Source organism: Onychomys torridus, chromosome 18 (genome assembly GCF_903995425.1).
Source record: "Onychomys torridus chromosome 18, mOncTor1.1, whole genome shotgun sequence".
Classification (NCBI taxonomy): Eukaryota; Metazoa; Chordata; class Mammalia; order Rodentia; family Cricetidae; genus Onychomys; species Onychomys torridus.
This window is the reverse complement of record NC_050460.1, coordinates 41590598-41617417: the sequence shown is the minus strand read 5'-3', so window position 1 is coordinate 41617417 and position 26820 is coordinate 41590598. Positions and strand designations below refer to the sequence as shown.

At 39.7% G+C, this 26820-nt stretch overlaps 1 protein-coding gene across 2 annotated transcripts in view; it reads right to left on the bottom strand.

Moving 5' to 3' along the window:
• Window positions 1-26820, bottom strand: part of P4ha1 (prolyl 4-hydroxylase subunit alpha 1) — a 58094-nt gene that overhangs the window by 14987 nt on the left and 16287 nt on the right. The window contains exons 2-9 of one of the 2 annotated variants that reach the window (XM_036167567.1): window positions 25897-25999; window positions 24305-24401; window positions 21864-22015; window positions 18524-18661; window positions 13575-13814; window positions 10486-10682; window positions 7934-8110; window positions 5500-5570 (exon numbers count right to left, since the gene is read on the bottom strand). In XM_036167567.1, coding sequence (XP_036023460.1) covers window positions 5500-5570; window positions 7934-8110; window positions 10486-10682; window positions 13575-13814; window positions 18524-18661; window positions 21864-22015; window positions 24305-24401; window positions 25897-25972 — 1148 coding nt within the window. In that variant the 5' untranslated portion in view covers window positions 25973-25999. Of the gene's footprint in view, window positions 1-4491; window positions 4563-5499; window positions 5571-7933; window positions 8111-10485; window positions 10683-13574; window positions 13815-18523; window positions 18662-21863; window positions 22016-24304; window positions 24402-25896; window positions 26000-26820 lie in introns of both variants that reach the window. The other variant, XM_036167568.1, reaches the window with a different exon arrangement.

The window sequence follows — 26820 nt, the reverse complement described above, 5'->3', positions numbered from 1 at the left end:
GAATTGAGACTACAGGTACCCATCATGGCCAGCCTGAACTTTTGTAAACAGTAGCAAACTTCCATGAGTGCTCTGCCAAAGAAAATTCCATTTGCTGGAATGCTGGAACCTTTCCTTCTACACAAAATGATATAATCACTTGGAAATATCTCCTTTTTGGAATGTTACAAAGTGCAGATGTTGCTAGAGCAAAAGGGATTATTACATTAACTAAAATCAGAACATATATTTTCTCCTATGAAACCTTTTCCTCATAACTTATAAGGGAAACAAAATGTTGGTTTATTTAGAACTTCAAATGTTAATAGAAACTTCAAATTTCAGGTTTCACAACTGTGTTCAGTGGCTCAGGCCTATACTAGGGTACTCCTAAGTATTAGGGAGACAGGAGGATCACATGGCAACTGTGCATCAGTAACTTAACTGAACCCCGTCTCTACACAGAAGAGGGCCAGGGACACAGTGCAGGGTACAGCCCCTGCCTAGTACATGATCCCTGGCACCACAAAGAAAACTTGACTTCAACTGGTAATGACAAGTATCTGGATCTACCTACCCACCTACCCACCCATCCATCCATTCCTTCATTCATCTGTGAAATTCTTCCTCTAATAGTAAAAAACTTATTTGTTAAAGTATACCCAATATTTCCAGTGGGAAGCTTCTTTAATGGCTAAGGTCTGTCTCTCAAAGCTTATTTTTATTTTGATACATTCCTTTAAAAATAAATATTAAAGTCACTGAAATATAAAGTTCATTTTTCACTAGTTCATTCAAAACACACCATACTTTGCCAAGACTGGTCAAAATTCTTCTCAGGCATTGGATGCTACTGGCTGGAAGCCTTCTGTTGCCACTTAGAATGTACAACATCAAGTATGATTATGCTTTTCTCAAATAACCCGACAAAGCCACTTCTCAGGGTTATAAAACTAGAATCCTTAAACAGTAAGTCTGAAATTTTGAGAGTAGTTAGCTGTAAGAAAACAAATATTTGTGAATCACTTTCAACACAAGGTATTTGAAACCAGTAAGAGTCCAATGATGTCCTTGGCTGAGAATTCCTTCACTGTGTCATTTTATATATAGAAAGTTTTTTAAAATGTCATCCAAAGCACTTCATTCATGAGAGTTTGGTTTTTTAATTTTTAAGATTATAATAGAACTGTATCATTTCCCCTTTCCTCCTTTGAAATTTTAAATATTCCTTAGAAGCATCCAAATCAGGAGAACCTAATACTTACTAGCTTTCTGACTGTGAAAATGTCAAACCCATGCGCAAGTCTCTGAAATGTAGAAATAGCTTTTGAGGATACTTTGTTTTGCGTCCTCTAAGTACACTAGGCTAACCTCAAACTCACAGATTCCCTGGTCTTGGCCTCCTGAATACTGGAATTACAAGCATGCACAGGCACACCTGGCCAAAGAAGGTCATATTTGGATTCAGTGACAGAATGGAAAATCAGTTTAGGATTAACCTGAAATCAAGATTGATTACAGTTCACAGAAGCACAGTAAATCATGTCTTAGAACAAATTCACCCAAATTAGTTTTTGCAAATCCTCACTGTCTGTTCATGTTCCTTAAGGATAACTGCTCTCATTATGAGTAGATCTAAAGCAGACCATGGCTAACTTTACTTCATCCACGTCTCTGCTAAGTTTGTGGCAAGCAGGCCACAGAAGTCTGAGCACTAAGACCTGGACACAGAAATGCTAAGTGTCTGGAGAAGCAGACGCAGCTAAAGTCCCTCCAGTTTATTACTGTTAGAGCACGTCACCATTAGTCAACCATTTACATTATCAAATGGTTTTCTGTTTCTTTGGGTCTTCATTTCTGAAAGCCTTAAGTCATGAAAAAGTCTTAAGTAACTCTGTACACTTCTCTCTTGGTAATCCATCTTCTGCTGTTAGAGAGGTCTCAACCACGGGCATGCCAGAAAACCCACAACTCTTCTTTCCTCTGCTCTTTTTGGCACAAGAGCCAAGGAACAACAGTACAGAGAGAGACAGAAAACCAGAACATGTACGCCACATTTATGTTCATGCTTAACACATGAAGGGAATATTACTTTGCCAAATAAATCAATAAATAAAAGGATTATGGCAATGTTGAATTTGTTCACCTAGCCAGCCTCTTTGCTTTTGCTATACCAATAATCTTTGTTTTTTTTTTTTTTTAAGTACTTTCTACATATTTCTTTGTACTGTTTCTTAACTGATAACTTTCAATTTAACTTTAATAGTTTCAAATTATTTCATCCTGTTACTTTGAAAGTGTTGATAACTTCTAGGAAATGATCTTTATGTTAAATATATTTAACACACAACACCACACAGATTTGTTGCTCACAATTATTTAGCGTTAGAAAACCATGAACAGGACCAGTGAGGGGTATAAATGCTGCCTAGCCTAATGTCCCCAGCTACCCTGGTTTTTTGTAATCCTGACTACTTTGCAACCAGGGTGGCCTCAAATTCGTAGAAATCCTCCTGCCTCTGCTTCCTGAGTGCATGCACCATCACAGCAGCTTACAAATTGTCCTCTGGTCTCCATATGTGCACTACATGCAGCATGTATGTGACTGCACACACATGCACACAAACATGCACACATACACATAAATAAAATGTAATTTGTCACATTTTTAAACAATGAACATAATACATGGCAATCCTACACCATTCCTCCTGCCTGCACCCAGAACCTGATTCATCCCAATCTCCTAGTCAGTGGTTCTCAGAGGAGGCAGAGTAGTAGGTTTTGGGGACTTGTCCTACCACAGCACTAACAAGCAACTTAACTTTTCCTACATTTAGTGAGTGCCAGAGATGGCACTCACCGTGCTCAAATAGCCAACAACAACAAATGACCTGATTCAAATCAACTGTCAACCACTGTGGCACTTGCCAACAGGAAGATGCTGAAGATGATGAAGCAGGATGACCATGAGTCCAGTGATAGCCTGGGCTACACCTTAGCCTGGGAAAATATGAGAGGCCCTGGGTTCAACTTCCAGTGCTACAAATAACAATAAAAAAGTTTTTAAAGGTCAAGCATGTTAATTTGAGAAATCTTATTCTAGAGTTTTAATCTTATACCCAAAAGTTCATTCTTCACATTCTGGTTCTCTAAGACAAAAATATTTATAACTGATAAAACTATAAATTTCCTGTTACATAAAAGCTTGTGTTAAAAATACTATCTTTAGCTGGGCAGTGGTGCCACACACCTTTAATCAATCCCAGCACTTGGGAGGCAAAGCCAGGCAGATCTCTGTGAGTTCAAGGCCAGCCTGGTCTCCAAAGTGAGTTCCAGGAAAGGCGCAAAGCTACACAGAGAAACTCTGTCTCAAAAAATAAAAAAAAGTCTGTAAATTCCAGCCCTCCTATGCAAAGATGGGACGTAGAGACAGGAAGACTCAATTAACTAAAAAATTCAGAGAACATCTGACTTCTACATGTCTACTCTGGGATGCGCACGCGCGCACACGCACACGCGCACACACACACACACACACACACACACACACACACACACACACACACACACACACAATTAATAAATCAATCAAAAAACCCCTTTAAAACAAATTTTAAACCCGGTGGTGGTAGCGCACGCCTGTAATCCCAGCACTCGGGAGGCAGAGGCAGGCAGATCTCTGTGAGTCTGAGGCCAGCCTGGTCTACAAAGGAGTTCCAGGACAGCCTCCAAAGCTACACAGAGAAACCCTGTCTCGAAACACACACACACACACACACACACACAAAAAACAAAAACAAACAAACAAAAAAAACCAAAACCACAAATTTTAAAAGCAGTAGCTTCAGACTGAGTTATTTTAACTAGTATTAGTACATATTAATCTAAGCAATTGATTAAACAATTACTATCAAATATATTTAAACATTTATAATGAGATGAGGGCTTATATTTATCTCTAATTGTTGCATCTGTGGAAAAGTTTAACTAGGTTTAGAATCAAACAGAATCATTTTCTGATCTGAGAAACCTTTATCACATAGGTGAGTCAATGCTGTACTAACCTTACTCAGCTGAGCTGCACCATATTCTTAAAAATTACTTCAAATGTTGCTAAAAGCAAGGAATTTGAAACTGACTTGTAGACGCTTCACTGTCCTTCCAGGCATTTCTTTCACAGTTTCTGGTGACTCACAGATGAACTCACAGCTGAGTCTACCTTGGCCCTTGCTCTGTGCAGCGCCTTTAAGGCATTCTCTCAACATGAGACACTCAGGTGGCGGTGAGCACTGCCAGAGCCTCACCAGGCACTTTACCCTGAGCAGTGATTTGGGGAACACCTGTAACTGCCTGTGTCTGCTTACTGGTCCATCATGGAAATTGAGCACAGATATCAAGACCTTCCCCTGACATCTACATCTTAGAAACAAAAATGATATTTTGTCAAAATTAGATTGTCAAGAAAGACCACTCCAAGAATTCCTCAAGTTCTCTCCATTGCTCCCTTACCTCTTAGATACTCTGTACTGTGCTGTGGTCAATTTCCCCGTCTCAGGGTCATGTACTGTAGCTCGGCTCAGCTACAAAAAGAAAAAAGAGAAAGGACAAGGGCTTACACTCCAGCAGGCCGTTTGGGCTCTGTTCATGTAGGTTGGTTTTGCCAAGCCACAGGTGATTGGAAGGATTCCGATTGGTCTGCATGGTGGGTAATGGTTCGAATCAGCAAAACATTCAGGAAGGTGGCAGAAGACCAGCCACTCCTAAGCCAGGAGGAAAATGGCCGACAGAATTTGACTGTACATGTATTTATTGTCCTTTCACTTTTTTGAACTAAAATCATTTGAGGCTGTATGGAAACGATCTGCAGCAGAGGGTTTCACAGGAACTTTCCCCCAGGTCTAGAAGTTTAATGTTCTTCAAATAGAGTTTAAAAAGTATTCTACGTGAGATCATCATTTTAAAACTTCCACCAAGACAAAACTGTTTTTCAGGCTCTCTGCATCACCTAGATCACAGAGATCACAAGTCGTTTGGAAGACTGAACTGCTCTTTCCACAGCCAACTTTTGGGCTAGTGACTTTCTTTTTAATGAAAAACTCCAGTAAGAACGGATTACTTCCCAATGGCCATGGCAGGCTAAAGTGCAGTCGCCACAGACGAGGGTGGGAGGCTCTGCAGCCCTCTACCCCAGATTAACCCACTGCTTCTTTCCTTTATTCCCACTCTCACAACAGAGGGGAAAAGAAAAGGACCAGGTAATTTCCTGGTGTTTAATACCTGATCCTAAAAATACAGAGCACTCAACTCCCGAGACAGGAGACCAGACAGACATAAACAGAACTTCTAGTTAAAGGGAGCCTGTGAAACACAAAGCATGCGTCCATGCATCACTCTTCGTATGTGGAAGGCGGCCACTTGAGCTGGAGACTGGAAATGAACTATCTGTGAATGATAAGACTTCCGGTAGGATGTTCAAATACTCTTTAGGAGGAAAAATATGCAGCATACATCTCTTACCTTTTGCTAATTCTGTAATGTACCGTCTCCAAGTCTCCTGTTATTGGGTTTGAAATGGTGGCTCGCCTCAGCTGTGAAGCCAACCATCAAAATAGTTGCATTACAAGACAAAAAATGAATCACATTTACCTAACCAGTCAGAACTTTCGGTTTTCTTTTCTTTTTCTTTAAACAAGAGGATGAATAGAGAAAATAACTCAATACCCTTCCAATCACCTTGTGTTGACCCTTGAAAGCCATTTAGTTTTTTGGTGTGTTTCTTAAAAAGTATTTTACTTGCTTTTGCACTACATGAAACACAAATACAGGCCACACAAATAGAAAAGACTGGAAATTAAATTTCTTCAATAGTTAGAGAATGTGATAAGAAGAAAAATTCCTAAAATGTAAAAAACAATTTATAGCTGTAAGAATGGCTGTTTAAACAGTGCAGGGTGGTAACACACACCTTTAATCCTAGCATTTGGGAGGTAGAGGCAGGCAGATCTCTGTAAGGTCAAGGTCAGCCTGGTCTACAGAGCTAGTTCCAGGACTGACAGGGCTATATAGAGAAACCCTGTCTGGCAAAAGAACAACAACAACAACAAACCCAAAGGCTATTTATAATTAATCATCCACTCTAAAACCTCTGATTGTAACTGCAATGAGACATGTTCACAAAGGTTAATGTCTAAAATTTAAGGTCATTTATCTTTTCAAGAGATGGTATGTCCTCAGAAACATACACAGTCAAACGGCCTTCCCGCAGGAGCTAGAAAAGCAGTGCAGCTAGGCTCGAAAGGGAAGCTGAAGGCCAAGACAACCATTTCAGACTTTCTATATTGGAGAGGATTCTGAAATGACTAAAAAGTAACGTTGTCACTGAATTTATTGATCCAAAACAATCCCAACTAAAGTATTTCCTTTGGAGACTTAGGCCTTGCATCTCAAAAGTGAATTCTTCACAAATATCCTACCAAGGAATACAGGTAAACTGGGTCTGACTACAAATAAAGGGCCAACTTAGGAACTCAAGAGCGAATGAGGAAATATGGAGTCACATTAAGAGGCATTCTGCCTGGCCGCTGACTGGCGAGAATGGCCCTGGACAGCACCCATACGCACCACATCAAACTTTGCACCTACAGTGCCATCTTTTCTTCTTTCTTTTTTTTGATAAAACCAAAAAGTATAAGTTTGGAAAAATAATAAAATTTAAAAAATTTTAAGTTTATATGGGCAGCACAAGTTGGACTTGTGGTTTTTTTTTTTTTTTCTTTTTTGGGGGGAGGCCACAGGGTGGGGGACATCTGGGAAGACTGGGTGCATGATGTGAAATTCCCAAATAATCAATAAAAATATTATGTTTAAAAAATTTAGAAAAAATAAAAAATTCAAGTTTATCTAAGTACATATACACACAGCCAGGAAGCCGACCAGCCAAACCAGCTGCAACCAACTCTTAGAAGTAAAAACCTGACGGTACCGTAACCACTACTTTTACCCACAGGCTCTCTTTGGCGGCTTTTACACCAGATGGCAGAGCTGAGTAGTCAGGACAGAGACCCCACAGCTGGCAAAGCCCAAAAACACTACCTCGACTTTTACAGAAATGTGTCAACCCCTACATATTACAAAAGAAATAATAATCAGAATTTATTTAATAACTCTACAAAAGCTTGCATTTTACCACTAATGAAATGTGCTGTTTTAAAGAACAAAATGATCGGGAAGGGCAAGGACAGAGAGATAGTCTCCACGTTCTCACACAAAGACAAGCTTCCATGACAAACACTACCCGTGTAGAGTCAGGTGTAACTCGAGCCCGACTGCTCTTCTTACTAAGATAGATGAAGGGGGCTGCAGAGAGGGCCCTGCAGTTCTGTAGAGCTTTGCTGCTCTTGCAGAGGACTGAGGTTCGATTCCCTGCACCCACGTGGCAGAACACAACAATCTGTAACTCCAGTTCCAGAGGGTCTGACACCCTCAAGCCTCTATAGGCACAGAGTGCACGTGGTACACGGACACACGTGCAAACAAAACACATACAAGAAAATGTCAAAAAATGATACAAACTAACATTAGGGAACATTTTAAAATTAGCGAGATTCCTATAAAAATATAGTATGTGTGAGACGTTTAACTGTGAGCGGTAGGTACTGAAGGCTACAAAATATGTAGAAAGAAAGGAAGAAAGAAAGGTTCTCCAGTAAGACAGCATCAGGTTTCTCATGCATGAAGAAACATCTACGGTTTTCCTTACCTACTGTTTAAAGCCCAGCCATAGGGTGTGTTCCTGGTGCTGATAACAAATGAGGACAACTAGTGTAAACCACTATGTTGGGGCAATAACACTTACAACCATCTGAAGTTATGGCCACCTTAGTTCTCCTTCCTGTCACTTGGCAAAGAAGAGATTATCACAGTCACTCAACTGAGAAGAAAAAAAAGTTACCCTTGGTTTTGCTAAGTCTTTGACAATTTCAATCTCTGCATCAGAAATAATATCGTGGAAGCGAATAATACGAGGTTTGTCCCACTCATCCTCTTGTTTGGCCGGAGCCAGAATAAATTTAGGATTCCGGTTTCCATCGTGGTAGCGGCAGAACAGCTTTTTCTGTCTCCGAGGAGTCTAAATGGAAAGAAAATAAAAAATATATTAGACGAATACCTCACTTTCTATTCCTATATGGGTTAGAAACAATAATTATGTTTGCACACACATACACAGATGGAAGAGCACATAAAGCAGCAGTATCCTGCAAATGTTTTGCATCAACCACACATTTAGGATCTTTAAAATGTTAATAATGATTCGTAGGGTTTGTGGGTGCAGCATGGTGACAGAGTGGTTACCTGGCATATGAAAAGCACTGGGTTCAATCCCTAGCACTGAAAAAAAAAAAATAAAAGATAATTTTCTGGAGAAGAGGGAGGCTTCAAATAAGAAAAAAAAAAAATGTTTCTTATTTCCATCATTCTCTTATCAAATAAATTTTAGGTATTGTAAACATCGAGTAACATTTAAATGCTTATTTAAAAGAAAAAAAAAAAGTATGTCCAGCATTGCTCCAAAATCCAAAATAACCAGGAGGTACCCAGAAAAATGCAGTTTCAAGAAGGGACACACACACACACACACAAAATAACTAAACTAAATGAAATATCCATAATTATTCCACAGTTAAAAGCTTGTGGTAAAAATAGCAGTTATGATAATATTGTGTGTGTGTAATTTTTAACATGTATATATGGGTGTATGTGCCTGTGAGTGCAGTGCTCATACAAGTCAGAAGAGTGTGTTAGTCAACTCTCCTGGAGTTACAGGTGGTTCTGAGTCACTTGACATGGGTACTGGGACCACACTCAAGTCCCCAGAAGAGCAGCAAGCACTCACAGCCACTAAAATCTCTTCAGCCCCAGTAATAGTGTATTTTTAACAGCAAAAGTAAAAATGAGTACTCATAAAAAGAGGAAGTAAATTCTTAAAGAAACCAGGCACTTGTATTATTGAGAATGAGAACAGACAACAAAGCAAATGTTTCCTTCGATCATCTGTGCACATACAGTAATGAAATGAGCTATTGTTTTGTTTTAAAGGCAAGGTCCCTCATACTCCAGGCTGACTTCAAACTCCAAAGCCATTGGCCTCAGCCTCTTGGATGTTTGAGTGATGGTTTTACACCCATGTGCCACCATGATAAGCTTCTGGATTCTTATCTTAAACATATATGTCACATATGACATTTAACTGTTAGATAACAAATAATTTGTTTTTCTCCATGTACTTCAAGAGTCAAATCCAAGGCTTTACAGCCAATCAGTCTTTTATAATGACGAATTTAACAATCTGAAAAAGGGATGCTTCTCTGACTATGGGCAGAGCTGACATTCATGAGGCATATTAACAAATGTAAATTAGCAGGATTCTATATGGATTCATAATTCCCCTTTGCTGGCTTAACCAAAGTTACTAAGGACTGGGCATGTAGTTCAGTTGGCAGAGTGCTTGCCTAGCATGCACAAAGCCCTTCTAAGTTGAATCCCTAGCAATGTATTAACTGGGTGTGGGCATAAATGCAGAAGAACCAGGTCAAAATTCCTTAGTAAGATACAAGAGTCACAAGCCAATAGTCTGTGATATAGAAGATCCTGTTTCCAAAACAAGTTCAGACAGTTCACCATGGAAATTTGAAAACTAACTAGACATTTGATATTATTATGTAACTTCTATAAATCTGTAAAGATATGTTATGGCCTCTAGTGAGTTTGGGTTCTTAAACGCCTTTAAAAGGAGGGAAGATTAATTTGGGCTCATGGGCTCAGAGATTTTAGTCCATAATCCACACCACTCACTGCATCCTTTGGGACCATGGCAGAACAGGATGCCTTGGAGAGAGTATGTGGTGCTTATATCCCCCAACTTCTGGCATTTTATCAGCGACACAAAGGGGCCGGGCCTACCACACACACTAGCGTTAGAAATGAAATGAACAAAACAGCTCCAGAAATCTAACAAAGTCTTCCTATTCTTGCCTTGCTCATTAGCTCCCAAAGCAAAAGCAAAAACTTGTTGCTCGGCATCTTTGAACCTGTCCATAATGACGAAATGTACACACCTGTGGTTAGCCTGTTAGCACTCTGCAGTGCCGAAATAGGAAGCCTAACTTTAGTTTCTCAGTGGAGAAAGAGAATTTCAACATTTCTTCAAGCGTTTACACTTAGAAATACTTACTCTAAATACTCACTAACAATGTATGTCTGCACACCGAACAGTTTTAAAGAAGGTTCCATAATCAATTCATTTGGAGAAATAATGTCTAACGTACACGTAGAGATACATTTTCATCCATAGTAAATACAGTACACTATTTTGTGCAGTCATTCTGATTTTTATCACATCTCTAGCACTATGTACAAGCACACACACACGCGCACACACACACACGCACATACACACACACACATACACACACACACACACACAATTGACTTTTTCCACTTTACCATTTTGACACCCTCCCCACGGCACAGCATTTCGTACTTCTTTCTCTCTGGCAGATAATCCACAGCAATCCCTTTTTTCCTTGGTGTAGTTTTCTGATCAGATTGGTCATCTGAAGAAGACTTGTTGGTATCTTTTTCTTTAGTCATAATATACTCAAAATATCTTAAGTTACCATTAGCTCTCTGATGTTCAGGATCTATTAGAGAGAGAGAGTATACATGGTCAAGTTTCCAGTTGTCCAATCATCAGAAAACAGTAACATAAACACAGGGATCTAAAGTTTATCATCTTAACTAAGATGCTTTTGAGAAAGACACTAATACAAGTTATATTGTAATTTATTAGTGCCAAGACAAGATGTAAACTAGTCAATCAGGACAGAGCTGCCCTATACAGAAACAGCTCTGGCAACAGAGCAGTTTTACCTTTAGGCAGCAATTCTTTGAGAATTGCTCAATCTCAATCTACTTTGAGAACTTTACTGATCAGCCCCAAACAATGTTCAATTTGATGTCAAATGACACTTTAGAGTCTTACTCAGCTAGGCACAGTGGCACACACCTTTAATCCCAGCACTTAGGAGGCAGAGGCAGGAAGATATCTTGGGTTCGAGGCCAGCTTGGTTTACAAAGTGAGTTCCAGGACAGCCAGGGATACACGGAGAAACCCTGTCACGGGCGGGGCATGTGTGTGTGTGTGTGTGTGTGTGTGTGTGTGTGTGTGTGTGTGTGCAGTCTTTCTCATCCAAGTATTTTAAGTAAGGGCAAGATCATTGTGTGGCTACAAAGTAATCACTATGGTAAAGACAAAGCAGACCCACTTTAACTAATATTCACCACAGAAAATGCAGACCCAGCTTACATCTGAGGCCTGAGTAGACTTCAGCTCTAAATTTCTAAGTAAGAAGAAAAAAGAAAACTGAAGAGATATAATTTTCAAACATGCCAAAATTCACTAACTGCCCCAGAAATTGCTAGTGATAATTTTTAGCTACTTTCCATTCAGGAAAAACCAATCCTAACAACCACAGAGACAGAAATAAAAAAGAACAGGAAGTGGATGCATCCCTTGTGGCATTAATCAAAGTGTTCAGTTTGTGAAGTATTTTAGTTCTTCTGAAACAGATCACGATATACGTTATGGTATACAATAAGAGAGAAAAGTAAATGTGTGTAGAGAGGGAATATATACTACATGGAAAAAAGTTGATACTTTTTTTCTATTAATAAATTTTCTACATGGAATATATAAAGTATAATTTAAACCAAGAGAAAAACATACCAAAAGAAAAACAAATGTTATTTGACCTAATATCTTGATTTAGTCATTAACTAAGAAATAAACCAATTATCATAAAGTTCACTTTCAGTTCATTAATCTTTTGGAGCAGAATCACTTTTCTAACATCATCTTAATCATAAAGTAATGTATTAACCCTCCTGAATGCTTAAGGGAAGCTCCTCATCTGTGAATCCAGCATATTGGGCGTTAACTGCTTAGATGCAAGATTGTAAAACATCAGAAGCAGGGGTGGGGATTTAGCTCAATGGTAGAGCGCTTGCCTAGCAAGCTCAAGGCCCGGAGCTCAATCCTCAGCTCAAACAAAACAAAACAAACAAAAAACATCAGAAGCGAACTTCTGCCATCCGGGGTTCCCCCATTGTGCTGTAAGTCTGTATTTAAGACCTCCTCCCTCCTTCAATAAATGACATTCGACATTCAAAAAAAGAAAGAAAGAAAGAAAGAAAGAAAGAAAGAAAGAAAGAAAGAAAGAAAGAAAGAAAGAAAGAAGAGGGGGCCAAGATCATGCTGGGGAAACCCACAGAGACAGCTGACCAGTACCAGTTGGAGCTCACTAACTCTGGACTGACAGCCCGGGAACCTGCATGGGACTAAACTAGGCCTGCTGAATGTGGGTGACAGTTGTGTGGCTTGATCTGTTCGTGGGGTCCCTGGCAGCAGGACCAGGACTTATCCCAGATGCATGAACTGACTTTTTGGAGCCCATTCCCTGTGGTGGGATATCTGGCTCAGCCTTGATACAATGGGGAGGGGCTAGGCTCTCCTTCAACTTGGTATGCCAGACTTTGTTGACTACCATGGGAGGCCTTACCGACTCTGAGGAGTGGATGGGGGTAGACTGGGAAGGAGGTGAGGAGGTGGGAGAAGGGGAGGGAGAAGGAACTGGGGTTGGTATGTAAAATGGAAAAAAATTTTAATAAATCAACATATTTAATAAAAAAATGTATTAAATGTTCCTTCTTCATATCGTATCAAAGGCTGCCTGAATGATTATTTTGTACATTCTGAGACCGTTTCCAAAGACTCCACCATAGCAGTCTTGGGTAGAAATCCAGGAATCGGGGCGGCCAGAGCAATGGCTCAGGGCTAAGAGCAGGCTGCTTAGAGGGCCAGGGCTCAGTTCCCAGCACCCACGTGCTTACAAGGGATGTGACAGCCTCTTCTGGCCTTAGTGATCACTACACACACACACACACACACGCAGGTGAGTACTCAGACACACAAGATACATCATTTTTTAAAAATTCTCCTATCATTTTTCTAGCGTTTGAAGAGGAAATGCAAAAAAGGATGTTCTTCCAAGGAAAGTGGTTAGCAGTTACTATGGCCACATGGTAAGTAAACATTTTCAACTGAGTTTATCTAGGTTTGACTTATTTCTCTATTTTACTCTTTTTTTTTTTTTTTTCCTGAGACAAGATCCCACCGTGTAGGCCTGGCTGTCCTGGAACTCACTCTATAGACCAGGGTGGCCTTGATCTCACAGAGATTCACCTGCCTCTGTCTCCCAAGTGCTGGAGATTCAAGGAGTGCACCACCATGGCCTGGCTGCTCCAGTTTTTAAATTCCCAGAGGAAATGGCAGTGGAGCAGAGCAACTGCTGTGATACTATCAGGTGACTGGCTCAGTTCCGGCTTCCTCTGAGAGTAAGTAGTGAGAAGCTAAAGTATGTCTGGGGAGCAAGTGCTAGACTTCTGATGGAAAACACAGGCTGGCTCTGTGGTTGGAGAGACAAGTCAACAGATCTGCAGAAAGATCGCTGCGCACCATAGGCCAGATAACATACCTAGTTCAAGAAGCTTCTTTGTGAGCAAAAGTGCCTTATCCAGGTCTCCCTGCTGGTAGACGGCATAGCTCAGATAATCTAGAACAGAGACTTTATCCAAGGCAGAAACCTCGCCTTCCTCCAACTGCATTAGAGCTTGTTCCATCCACAACTCCGTGTGGTAGTAATCTGCTTCTGTGTAGGCCACTTTGCCCAACTCAAAGCAGTCCTCAGCTGTTAGGAAAGACTTGTGTTGCACTCCTATGGAAAGAAAACACAGAGCATTGGCCATCTTCACACTGTACAACACTCACTTAGGGTCACACAAACTCTCCAAAAGTGCTGCTTCAGCTGGATTTGAACTTCTTAACCATCAGTGATAAGAAAAACAAAACTCAGCTGAGTGTGCTAACACATGCTGTTAATCCCAGCACTCAGGAGGTAAAGGCAGGCAGTGAATTCTGTGAATCCAAGGCCAGCCTAGTCTATAGAGCAAGTTCCAGGGCTGTCAGAGCTACAGAGACCCTGCCTCAAAAATCAATCAATCAATCAAAGCAAAGATTAGCCTAATTTTAAAAACAAACAAGAGAACGCAGCACAACAAGGATGACACAGCTGGTATAGAGGATGTGCCTAAAGAGCCTAAGGCCAGCCGGGCGATGGTGGTGGTGGTGCACGCCTTTAATTCCACTCGCAGGCAGATCTCTGTGAGTTCGAGGCCAGCCCAATCTATAGAGTGAGTTCCAGAACAGCCAAAGCTGTTACACAGAGCAACCCTGTCTTGAAAAAACAAACTAACTAACTAACTAATTAAAACTACGAGCTGGCTCAGCAGGTAAAGGGACTTCATCCCTAAAACTCAGAGTGGAAGGAGAGGACTGACTCCACAAGTTGTCCTCTGACTAGCACATGCATGCCATCGTACTCACATGATACACACACAAAGTAAGTAAATGTAAAAAAAAAAATGAAAAAGAACCCAAGATTTAGAGGAAGTCATGTAGCATCTATGTTACATTATTATTATTATTATTATTATTATTACTACTACTACTACTACAACATTAACATCTGTGTACAGGTTACGGTGTGGGCAGGTGTTTTCATTTATGAAGTATATACGAAACAGATGAAATTACCAAAAATGAAACATCAATCAAGATAAAGTATGCTATTGTATAACACAGCAGGAATCACACTGTCTCAGAAGCAACAACAAAAATGAGGTATCTATCTTATCCTTAAGGGGCAATCTGGGCAAGAAATGAACAGAAAGAAAAGCAAGCACTGACTAGTTCATTTTGCAAAACCAGTCCTCAGTGTCTGCTGGCCCTCCTCCTTTAGGTCTCCACTTGAGTTATGCGGACCTCCTCTCTCTGTTTTTAGCTCATCTGATAAGGGTTTACCGGTCTTCCTGATCCTCTCTTGTTTCACTGACTCTGTGTTCTGTTGCTGTCATTGCTATTTACCAATTTCAGCCGAGTCCGTCCACTCCTTTTAGGTGTCTTTCCTTCTTTGGGCATCTACCCGAAGGACTCTACATCAAGAGACACTTGCTCAACCATGTTCATTGCTCTCTGTTCTATTAGTAAAACAGCCAGAAATTGGAAACAGATGTCCATCAACAGAGGTGGTGGTATTTTATCTATGTACCCCACTAAAGTTTATCTGAGGATCAGAGGGAAAAGCCAGCCACCACAGTAAACACTGAGGTCAGGCAATGGTAGCACACACCTTTAATCCTATCACTCTGTGAGTTCAAGGCCACACTGGAAATAGAGCCAGTCTGGTGGTACATACCTTTAATCCCAGCATTAACCATAAAGGTCTGGAGGTCTCTACAGACAGACAGGAAGTGACAGAGCTGGGCAGGAAGAAGAAGTGATGTAGCTGGGCAGAGAGAGGAAGTGAGATGGCAGAGCAGAAAGGCATATAGGCGTGACTATACAGGAAGGAGGTCTCTTTGGACGCTGAGGTGTTGGTGAGGTGAGGTTGTTATCTGTGGCTTGTCCTATTCCTCTGATCTCTCAGTTTTTCACCCCAATATCTGGCTCCAGGTTTTTATTAGTAAGACCATTTAGTAATTCGTCTACAGATGACTGGATAAAAGAAAATGTAGTTCACTACTCAGCTGTTTAAAAAAAAAAAACTTAAAAAAACAAAGAACATAGCTAAATGTAACTAAATGGATGGAACTAGAAAAAATAATCATCCTGAGGGAGATAACCCAGACTCAAAAAGACAAATGTGGTATGTGTCTGAATATATGTGGGTATTAGCTGTTAAATCAGTATAAGCAGAGAGGTTAGGTATAGAATAAGGGACTAGCGGGGAGGAAAGGATCGCCCTAGGAAGGCGAAAAAGAATAGTTATGGAGGACCAGGGAGTGTGGGGGTGGGGCAAAGCCAACTGGAACGGAAGAATCAACCAGGGAAGGGAAAATTAAGGGAGGGAATACACTTGTTTTGCCCAACTTTTTTTTTTTTTTTTTTTTTAAGAAACCTGTTTGTATTCTAATGGGAGAGAGAAAGAAAGTGCGGATTTGGGTGGGTGGGGAAGTAAGAAGGATCCTGGAGGAGCTGAGAGAGAGGAAACATATCAGAATATACTATATGAAAAAAAAAAAAACAAAAAACTATTTTCAATGAAGAAATAAAATGACAAAAAAATTCCTATTAAATTTATACATTACCCCAGTGAGGGAATGAACCCACCTCTCGTGGGCAGCTCTTCCAATTTCAACTTAGTATTAAAGACAGTCCCCCACAGGCCAGCCCAGAGACCCATCTCTTCCCAGGGCATTCTACTTTGGTCAAATTGACAATTAGTACTAACCAACAAACTGATAAAAGAAACAACTTTGCTATATACATCCTTGTGCGGTCTGGTACTTGTTAATGTGCCCAGGCTGGCCTCAAATTCATGGCAGTGAAGTTTCAATCGCTGGAACTGGCCAAGACACATTAACCATAGCAGATTAAAAAAAAAAAAAAAATCCTACTTCTTAATAGTTTAGTGTGATAGAATTCCAGAAACCAAAGAGTCATATTAAGTTTTGACCCTCACTGCTGTGCGGCTGGTACATGTGTGAAATGAGCTCATGATGGACATCAACACATGGAGACAACACAGTAACAGTCTAAGTGATAATATGTGGCCGTGTTGGATGGACAAGCATGATGATAAAGGGCAGAAGGTCTTCAGCTATTCTGCTTTGGTAAGGTGATTATGATTGTTTTAGCTATTATCTATTCACAATTATTACAGAAGACTGTATGGAAACTGGGTTTTTAAAACAGGAAAGTGAGGGCTGGAGAGATGGCTCAGAGGTTAAGAGCACTGACTACTGTTCCAGGGGTCCTGAGTTCAATTCCCAGCAACCACATGGTGGCTCACAACCATCTGTAATGAGATCTGGTGCCCTCTTCTGGTCTGCAGTCCTACATTCTGTATACATAATAAATAAATAAATAAATCTTAAAAAAAAAAAAAAAAAAAAACAGGAAAATGAAAAAAAAAATCAGCACAGCAGCTGAACATGAGAATATTCCATGGTGGGCATGAAGGAACCAAGAGCAGCAAGGAAATGGAGAAATAATACAAGCCCTCTATGGGGCGATGTTCACTTCCCTCTTTAGCCTCATGTCTCACCACTCTCACAAACCAAATCCCACTCCTGATTCATGCAGGCTCCAGTGGAGCTGAGTGCTCAGTCACAGAAAGCACTTCTTAGCCGGGCGGCGGTGACGATGCGCACCGTTAATCCCAGCACTCAGGAGGCCGAGGCGGGCGGATCTCCGGGAGTTTGATTTCAGTCTGACCACAGAGCAACACATTTTACTTCTCCAGTGACAGTGGAAGAGGACAGTGAGCCATGGACTCACAGAGAAAGGGACAGAAGCAAATCATAAAATCAGATGTAACTCAAAGTTTCTCACCAAAATAATTGTGTGCTATATATAGTGGGTTTCTTCATACTGCAGAACTTTTTTTAATTACAAAAATTATGTGTATTTTGCCTGCATGTATGTTTATGTACCACATATATGCATAGTGCCCATGGAAGGCAGGAAAAGGCATCTGATCCCTTGGAAGTGGAATTACAGATGGTTATAAGCTGTCTTGTGTACTTAGAAACTTAACCTAAGTCCTCTGGAAGAATGGCCAATGCACCATCTCTTCAGCCCCATACTACAGAATATTTAATATGTGTCCATATTTAGAACATTTTAGCTTCTAGTTAATAAGCATAAAAAAATTTTATGATTAATCATCTTACAATTTTATCTACAAAGCATTTATAAGGAAAGACTGGAAAAATGACTTTTCTTCTATACTGGAATTCCTTCCTTAGCTATACCCTGCCATCAACTCCTAGAGAAAGGGAGAGTTTTCTTTTGTTCTCAAAGAATACAAAGTAGGGCTACTGCCATGGCCCATCAGGTGGATCACCAGATCCCTCCCTCCCACGGAAGGAGAGAAGCAACTCCCAGACTGTTCTCTGACCTCTCAATGTGCCATGGCACATGCAAGCACCCATATACTCTCATATCCTTGCAAATACCAACAACCAATAACTTTCTTCATAAGAAAAAAAGAAAAAGAAAAACCAGGTGTTGGTAGTCCAAGCCTTTAATCTCAGCACTCAGGAGGCAGAGAAAAGGCAGAGCTCTGAGTTCCAAGCCTGCCAGGACTAAACAGATCCTCCTACTTAAAAAAAAAAAAAAAAAAAAAAAGAGCTACAAAAGCTACATTTGAAAACTTTAAGATAGAAAAGCCAGGTGTAGTAGTATCTGCTTGAAATCCCAGAGGTTGAGACAGGAGGACTGCCATGAGCTTGCATTAGAGACCAGCCTGAACTGCAGGAGACCCCGTCACAACCTTCAAGATACAAATTACTCACATTTTCCTAGTGGGCTGAAGAGAGCAGCTGGGCCACAAACACCGATGGAGGGGAAGAATTCCCTTACCTGGAAGATTGCCCTTTGAGATGGTGTCTGTGTCCAGATTGTAGGTGTCTTGCAGACGAAACAGAGCTTTAGCGGCCCCAACCTGATCTTCATCATTAGGGAAGTACTGTCTCTGAATGGTCAGGTTAGAGATAAAGCCTTGAAACAGAAAAAACAGTGGGGAAGGCTAGGCTGTAAAAATTCACTGACTTTTAATAGAAATGCACTGACATTCAGGAGAGTATAAAAAAAAAATCTTAGAATTTTTCTACCTTAACATGAAATTTCCACATGTACATCAAGAAGAGAAACACACTGACATTGATGGAACAGACCATTAACTTCAATTCCCTAGTCCCATTAAAATATAAGCAATCTGAGGTCACTTCAGAATTACTTCATTAGTAATTGTTACACAGCACAACACAGGGAAAAGCAAACAACCCAGAGGCCAGGGATGGTAGCACATGCCTCTAAGTCAAGAACTCCTACAAGAGGATGCCAAGTGTTTGGGCCAGCCTGGGATACATAGTAAGACTCTGTCTCAAAATGCCCAAACAAGCCAGGCATGCTAGCCCGTGCAGGCCCTTAATTCCAGCATGTGGAGGCAGAGGCAGGCAGAGTCTGCAGACCAGCTAGTACTACACAGTAAAGACCCTGTCTAAAAAAATACACAGAAGGCCGGGCAGTGGTGGCACACGCCTTTAATTCCAGTACTCGGGAGGCAGAGGCAGGCGGATCTCTGTGAGTTCAAGGCCAGCCTGGTCTACAGAGCAAGTTCCACGAAAGGCACAAAGCTACACAGAGAAACCCTGTCTCCAAAAAAACAAAACAAAAAAACAAAAACCACAGAAGAGACACACAGAAAATACAAAGTTGGTGGTGTAGATCAATCGTAGAGTACCTGTCTAAAATGCACAAAGCCCGGGGTTCCATCCTCAGGACCCTTTTCCTGACAGACATAAACACTACAGGATTTATATAAAATATATTAAAATCAAACTAACAAATGAGTTACCTGATAACTATATAGCCACTAAAGAGAATGGATTATAAACACTCCTTAAAAAAAACAAAATCAAAATGTGATTAAAAATTTTAATAATACCAATGTCACCACTGGAAATAGTTTCATTAATTTACTGTCCACTACATGTATTTTGATCACTAAATATATTTGTTAATGGTAATGTACAACTGAAGACTAGCATTTATATCAATACTTTTTTTTTTTTCTCTCGACACAGGGTTTCTCCATGTAGTTTTGGTGCCTGTCCTGGATCTCACTCTGTAGACCAGTCTGGCCTCAAACTCAGAGATCCGCCTGCCTCTGCCTCCCAAGTGAGGGGATTAAAGGCGTGCACCACCACCGCCTAGCTAATATTTTCTATTTTAAAACCAACTTTTCCACATGAAATTTCTTTTTTTTTTTTAAGATTTATTTATTGATTATGTATACAGAAGAGGAAAATGTATATGTGACTTTATATATATATATATGTAAAATGTGTTATATTACATATTATATATCACATATTATTCTATTATTGCTATAATTTTTATATATAATATGCATAACTATTTACAGTGGTGACATTTGTGTTATTAAAATTTTAAATCACATTTTATTTTGTCTTTTTAAAGGAGTGTTTATAATCCATTCCCCTTAGGAGCTATATAGTTATCAAGTAATTCATTTGTTAGTTTAATTTTAATAAAATTTATATAAATCCTACAATGTTTGTGTCTTTTGGGGAAAGAGTCCTGAAGACGGAACCTGGGGCTTTGTGCATTTTAGACAGGTTTTGTTCTCTCGTGCTCTCTCTCCCCCTCACCACCACCTTCTATATATACGGGTTTGGCTGTGTGTATGTGTGTGTATAATTATGGGATGACTACCACACACAAAAAAGCCAAAGTCTCAAGGTTCACATTATAAAAGAACTATAGGCCATTACTGTAGAATGGTGTCTGTGTGTGTGTGTGTGTGTGTGTGTGTGTGTGTGTGTGTGTGTGTACACGTGTACAAAAGGTCTATTTCCTTATAAATGGTCTCAGGTGTTAATAGAACGGCAAACCCTGCTCATGGTAAAGAAGCATCCACAAGCATCTGTCATTACTTTTCATGGTCCTACAGGTAGTCATGTTCTTTCCTTACCCACAGGAAACTCACTGCAAAACTTTTGGTAGTTGCAAGAAAGCATGGCTAGTACCAAAACCTTCTAGACTGTTTTTTTTCTACATACATATACAAGTTCAATATCTTTTCTAGCTAACTGAGGTGCTCATCATGCAGCATGTGCATAGCTTTTGTAACTGAGGTACAATAGCAAAACTGTACGAACTTAGTTTTCCTTCTTCACAATTTAATGAATGAGACTTATTCTGACCAAGGATCTTAGGGACTTCTAAGTCAAGAGCTTTCACTTACAGGAACACTGTATTGCTTCTAACACATCCAAATTGCAGCATCATTACGCTTGCACTTGTGGATCATGTGTGCTCCAAGGGTTACTTAACACTGTGAAATGTGAGACCACAACAATGCCCTGAGAACAGAGGGCTGCTAAGGACTAAGGGGGAGGCGGGGAGAGATAAGGAAAGGGGGCTCACATCCCAGCAGGGCAGCAGGAGTTCATCTCACAGTCAAAAGCCACAAAACTCCAACTTACTGTTCACTTTTGAAGTTTTCCACACTTTGGAGCTATGGCTAACTGTAACTATCATGACAGAGAGGTTTCCTTTACTGCTCACTAACACTGGTAAGCAGTCTAGACAGTCTTTTATCTACACAGTTCAGCTTGCTCTCTTTTCTTTCTTCTTTAAATCAGTCGTGCAATCAACTCAGAGTTGAGCTTCTACTGCAAACTACAAAATCCCTTTACCTCCTTAGACTCCAGGCGTGGTTTTCTTTGTTATCTAGAACAACAACATTCCAACTACAATTTTATTATTTCATGTACAAAGACTTGTGAGTATTAATGCCTGTAGTTTCGGTTTTTTGTTTGTTTGTTTGTTTTTTAATTTATTGCTCACATTAAGTAAAATAACTCTAAACACAAAATACTGGGTAGAACACAGCTAACATTCCTCTTTGTAAAGACAATTCCCAATTGTTCTTACCCTTAGAAATGAAGTTATATTCCAAATAATCTAATCATTTCTGTAGATCAAAAGGTAAAACCACCCACATTGTTGCAAGTATTAGGAGTTACTATTTTTTTTTTAATCAAATGCTCCAGATTTCAACTATCTCTAGTCAAACCAAACATACTTGCAATAATTCAATTATCAACATAAACATCTGCTATACTAAGAAGAACTGGATTAGTTTTTGGTTCTCAAGTCTCTTTAAACTTACCATCTGACATATCCTTGAGGACCAGATTCTCCAACTCACTCCACTCAGTGTTCAGACGTTTCATTAACTTGAATGCATTTACAGGATGCCCAACAAACCCTTCTGGATCTTTTGTTGCTGTGTTGGTTAGTCGGTCTAACTTCTCCGCCCATCTATGGACATAAGACATAAAAGCAGTATACTAAGCCAGGCATTGTGGCACATGCTTTTATTGTTTCTGAAAATCCATTTTTTTCCATACAATATATTCAGATTTCCCCTCCCCCAACACCTCCCTACTTCCCCAGCCACCCAAATGTGGCATGTGCTTTTAATCCCAGCACTCAGGAGGCAGAGGCAAGTGAATTCAAGACTAGCCTGGTCTACACAGCAAGTCCCTCCCCATCCCCTCAAAAAGAGGGTACCAAGGAAAATCACACACAGTAAAGAACTTGGGAAAAGGGACTAATTATAAACTTTTCATTTAAAGCTATTGTCTACAATTTCCTTTTAAAATAACATTATAAAGACTCTCTAAAACACAAGATCTTACAGATAAAAATCTAACTTAATAGAATCAAAAATACAACCATACAACTTTTTTTAGATTATTTCTCCAAATGGATCTCATCTCAAAGCTAAAATTTAATTACTAAAAACTTTCATTTCCCCATACGTCCTAGAAAGCTTTAATTACTATTATAATAAAAATGAACTGGCCCTGCCTAAATTCTGTTAAGTATGCATTTAAAACAACGTAAGATTCTTAAAATCAAATTTGTATTTTTTTCTTATTTTTATATTGTGTATGAGTGTTTTCCCTGAGTGAAGGTATGTTTACCATGTGCAGGCTTGGTACTTGACAAGGCCAGAAGAGGATATCAGATCTGGAACTGGAATTACAGACAATTGTTAGCCACCTTGTGGGTGCTGGAAATTGAACCTGAATCCTCTGAGAACATCCAGTGCCCTTAACTGCTGAGCCACCTTTCTAGCCCCTTATACAATGGTTTTTTTTCTTTTTTAAAAAATACGTTGCCACTCAGGCTAGCCTTGAATTTCTGAACTCAAAAGCTCTCCCTGCTTTTTCCCCTGGAATAGCAGTGAGTACTGGTACATGCCATTGAGTCCAGCCCAATTCATGCTAATTATTTATTATTTATTATTATTATTATTTGCTTTGTTTTACTTTTTGAGAGGTCTTACTGTATTATGCAGTCTAGACTGGCTTTCATTATGATCCTCCTGCCTCTACCTCCCAAGTGCTGGACTTAGGTGTGTGTGCAGCCACGTTTAGCTAAGTTACAGCAAATCTTTAAACTCTATGTAGAAAAAGCGTTTTAAAGTGGAAACCTCAGCCAGGAGCACACCTTTAACCCCAGCAGCACTCAACAGGCAGAAGCCGGTCACTCTCAGTGAGTTTCAGGTCAGCCAGTGCTACTACAGTGAGACTGTCTCAAAACACACAAATAAAACAAGAATGTCAATACTAAGACATCAATTAAACAAAGCACAAATTCTCAGGATTAACTATAAACCTGAGTCAATAAAATTAACATTCAAGAAAAACCACACGGTTTTTTATATTAGATACCACTAATTATGCTTATCACTGTAAGCTCTACAACAGAATCTCATGAGTAGAACTAGAAAAGTAGTCAGCAGGTGGCTTATTTGGGAGATTATGGAAGATATTAGCCTGACTTCTACATCCTCATACATCCATATTCTTCTACACTGTGATGGTTAATCTTGACGGTCAACATCATGAGATAGAGAAGTTCCTCTTAAAGGATAGCTTTGGGTGTATCTGTGAGATGTTTTCAGAGACGATTAACTAGGCAGGGAAGACCTACCCTGAATGCAGCAGCACCTTCCTAAGTCAGGGAAGGAGGAAGCCTGCTATCCCCTCCATTCTCTTCCTCTGCTGCTTGTTTCAATGGAATGGAAGTACACATTTTCTCCAAGGAGTTTTTGTCAAGTTACTTTGTCACAGCAATGAAAACGCTAACTAGGGACTAGGAGATGATGGCTCAGGTGGCAGAAGTGCTTGTCACACAAGGATGGGCACTTGAGTTCAGATCCCTCAACACCCACACCAACAGTGCTGTGTGCCTGTAATTCTAGTGCTGGGGAGGTGGAAACAGGAAGATCCCGGAAAGTTACTGGCCAGCTAGTCTTACCAGGTTCAGTTAAGAGACCCTGTCTCAAAAAAAAAGTAGCCAGCCATAGAGGAAGGCATCTAATGTCAACCTTTGGCCTCTACCCTTGCACCTGCAAACATAAACATGTACATACACCTAACACACACGCTGACACACATGCACCTGGCCCAGGATTAGCCCATTCTCCCGGGCTCACTGCTTCAGACGTTCTAACTGGCTTTCATTTCCACTGGATGCTTTAGTGCAAGAGAAAACATTCAGGTAGAGGTGGAGTGACAGCAAGGAAAACACACTTACTTCTTGATTTGCTCTAACTTGTCCTCTTCGGCTTTGATATAATCTTTTAGTGATGTCACCAGGTCTTTCTCAGTATGGATCAAATCAGTCATCTGACCTACATGGGAAGAGAAAGGTTACTAAATATTCATTACTATAAACCTTTAGCTACAGGAGAATTTAATTGGAGTGGAACAGATATGTTATAAAGGATCATTTTCCCTCCTTTTTTTTCATTCACCATATAAACCAAAATTAATCCAAATAAAATTCTAGCAAGCACAAGGCCTGGGGTTCAATCCTCAGCTCCAAAAAAAAATAAATAAATAAATCAGAAGCAAACTTCTGCCCTCCGAGGTTCTCCCATTGTGCTGTAAGCCTGTATTTAAGACCTCCGCCCTCCTTCAATAAACGGAATTTTAAAAAAAAATTCTAATCATGAGGGGCTAGAAAGATGGTTCAGAGATTAAGAACAGGCGCCCTCTTCTGGCCTACAGGCATACATGGGGGAAGAACACTGTATACATAATAAATAAATCTTTAAAAACAAATTCTAATCATGGGTTCCAGTTCCAGTTTTTTAACTAATAAATTTTGCGCACTTAGATTATGTTGGGAAGTGGTACTTTCATTTATTAATTAACAAACACTACTTTCCAAGAATTACTGTTTCTTCTTTACTGCCTCTGCTCTTACACCTCAGCTTTTCTGTTCAAGGTTAGTTGGGATCAAATTTTGATTAAAAAAAAAAAAAAAACTACACACACTTGAAAAAGTTGCGAACATTTTTTAAAATTTTTATTTTTTGAAGAATAAGAGAGCTCATCATTTTATATACTGAAACCAAGTGTTAGAAATATTTATACTTGTTTTAGTTCTACAATTTTAAAAGGGTCAAAATGGTCACTAGAATGAAGAGAGACATCTCTTTTAACACTTATATTATATTATATATATGAAGTGTACAGAGACGAAATTACAAAGAGATATAGCTCAAACTTTAGGCAAGGCCTATTCTGAGAACAAGGAAGGGCAGGAGATCTTATAGTCTATGCATTTGCTCTTTTAGAGCTCCCACCACACACACACACACAAACTCTGCTTTAATCCACATACTTTGTTTGAGACAGTTTCTCTGTGTAGCTCTGACTGTCCTGTAACTCAATCTCTGTAGATCAGGCTGGCTTTGAACTCACAGAGATCCACCTGCCTGCCTCTGCCTCCAGTCCTGGTATTAAAGTCATGCACCACCACACCCAACTATCAATAACTCTTTGGTATGTTTTTCTAAATTCTCCTAAGTTTCTGAGCATAAAACCCGTCACTTTTGTAATCGGGAAAAATTAATTTAAAGGACACCAAGGCAGGCAATACTATAGTTACTGCCCAGGCACTACCCTCTTATAGTGTACTCAATAAACTACCTGTAAAAAAGAAGAGAAGCAAATAGACATAACTGGTTGTTTTTAAACTGACCATTTTAGATAGGCAAGGGGTAAACCAAGGTTAGTCTTCAGGAATAGAGTGCAATTGTTTTTCACTAATTTGAAAATACAAAAGCATTTACATTTAAAATGTAGAACACAGTTAAGTCATAAATGGGAAAGACTTACCAATTGAAGTAAAAAAGCCTGGGTGGGCTGAAGACTGAGGAAGTAGAATCCCTATCATTAAAACACACCAGATCATCTTGGAAGACTTCACAGAGTCACACACCTACAAGAACATAGCCATTAGTCTCCAGGCTAGAACTGATGTTACTTTTTTATAAATCAATTTAATAATAGCTAATTTATGATTTTAAGTTAGATGTATGGAATAACTTCAACCCGTTTGTTTTTCCTGTTACCATTAGAACAACTAAACAGTTGTAGTTTCTTTTTAAGATTTATTTTTATTATTCTTAGCTGTATGTGTACACACTGTGTAGTTATACACACAAGTACACGTGTCCTTGCAGGCCAGAGGCATCAGATGCTCTAGAGCTGAAGTTACAGGCAGTTGTGAGCTACCAGATATGGGTGCTGGGAACTGAACTCAGGTCCTCTGGAAGAGCAGAAAGTATTCTTAACAGCTGAGCTATCTCTCCAGTCCCAACTGTGGCTTTTTATTTAGTATGAAAAATAGTTTTCCCTTTGATCTAGGTCTAAAACACAAATTTCCCACAAAAATATACTTTAAACATCACCAATATATTTTAAAGATGTTAAAAATGGTTTAAAAGAAAAAAACATTCAGAGCTCTCTAGTTTTTTGTTTTTGTTTTTTTTCCTTTGGATTTTTCGGGATAGGGTTTCTCTCTGTAGCCCTGGCTGTCTGGAACTCACTATGTAGACCAAGCTGTCCTCGAACTCCTAGGGATGAGTCTGCCTCTGCCTCTTGAGTGCTGGGATTAAAGGCGTGCGCCACCACTGCCAGCCTCCCAAGTATGGTTCTAAAATTTAAAACCCAAAATTGTGGATTTGGAGGTGATAAAAATGTCCTAAAACTAAGGTGACTGAATATTTCATAACTCTGTGAAAGTACTAAATCATGAAT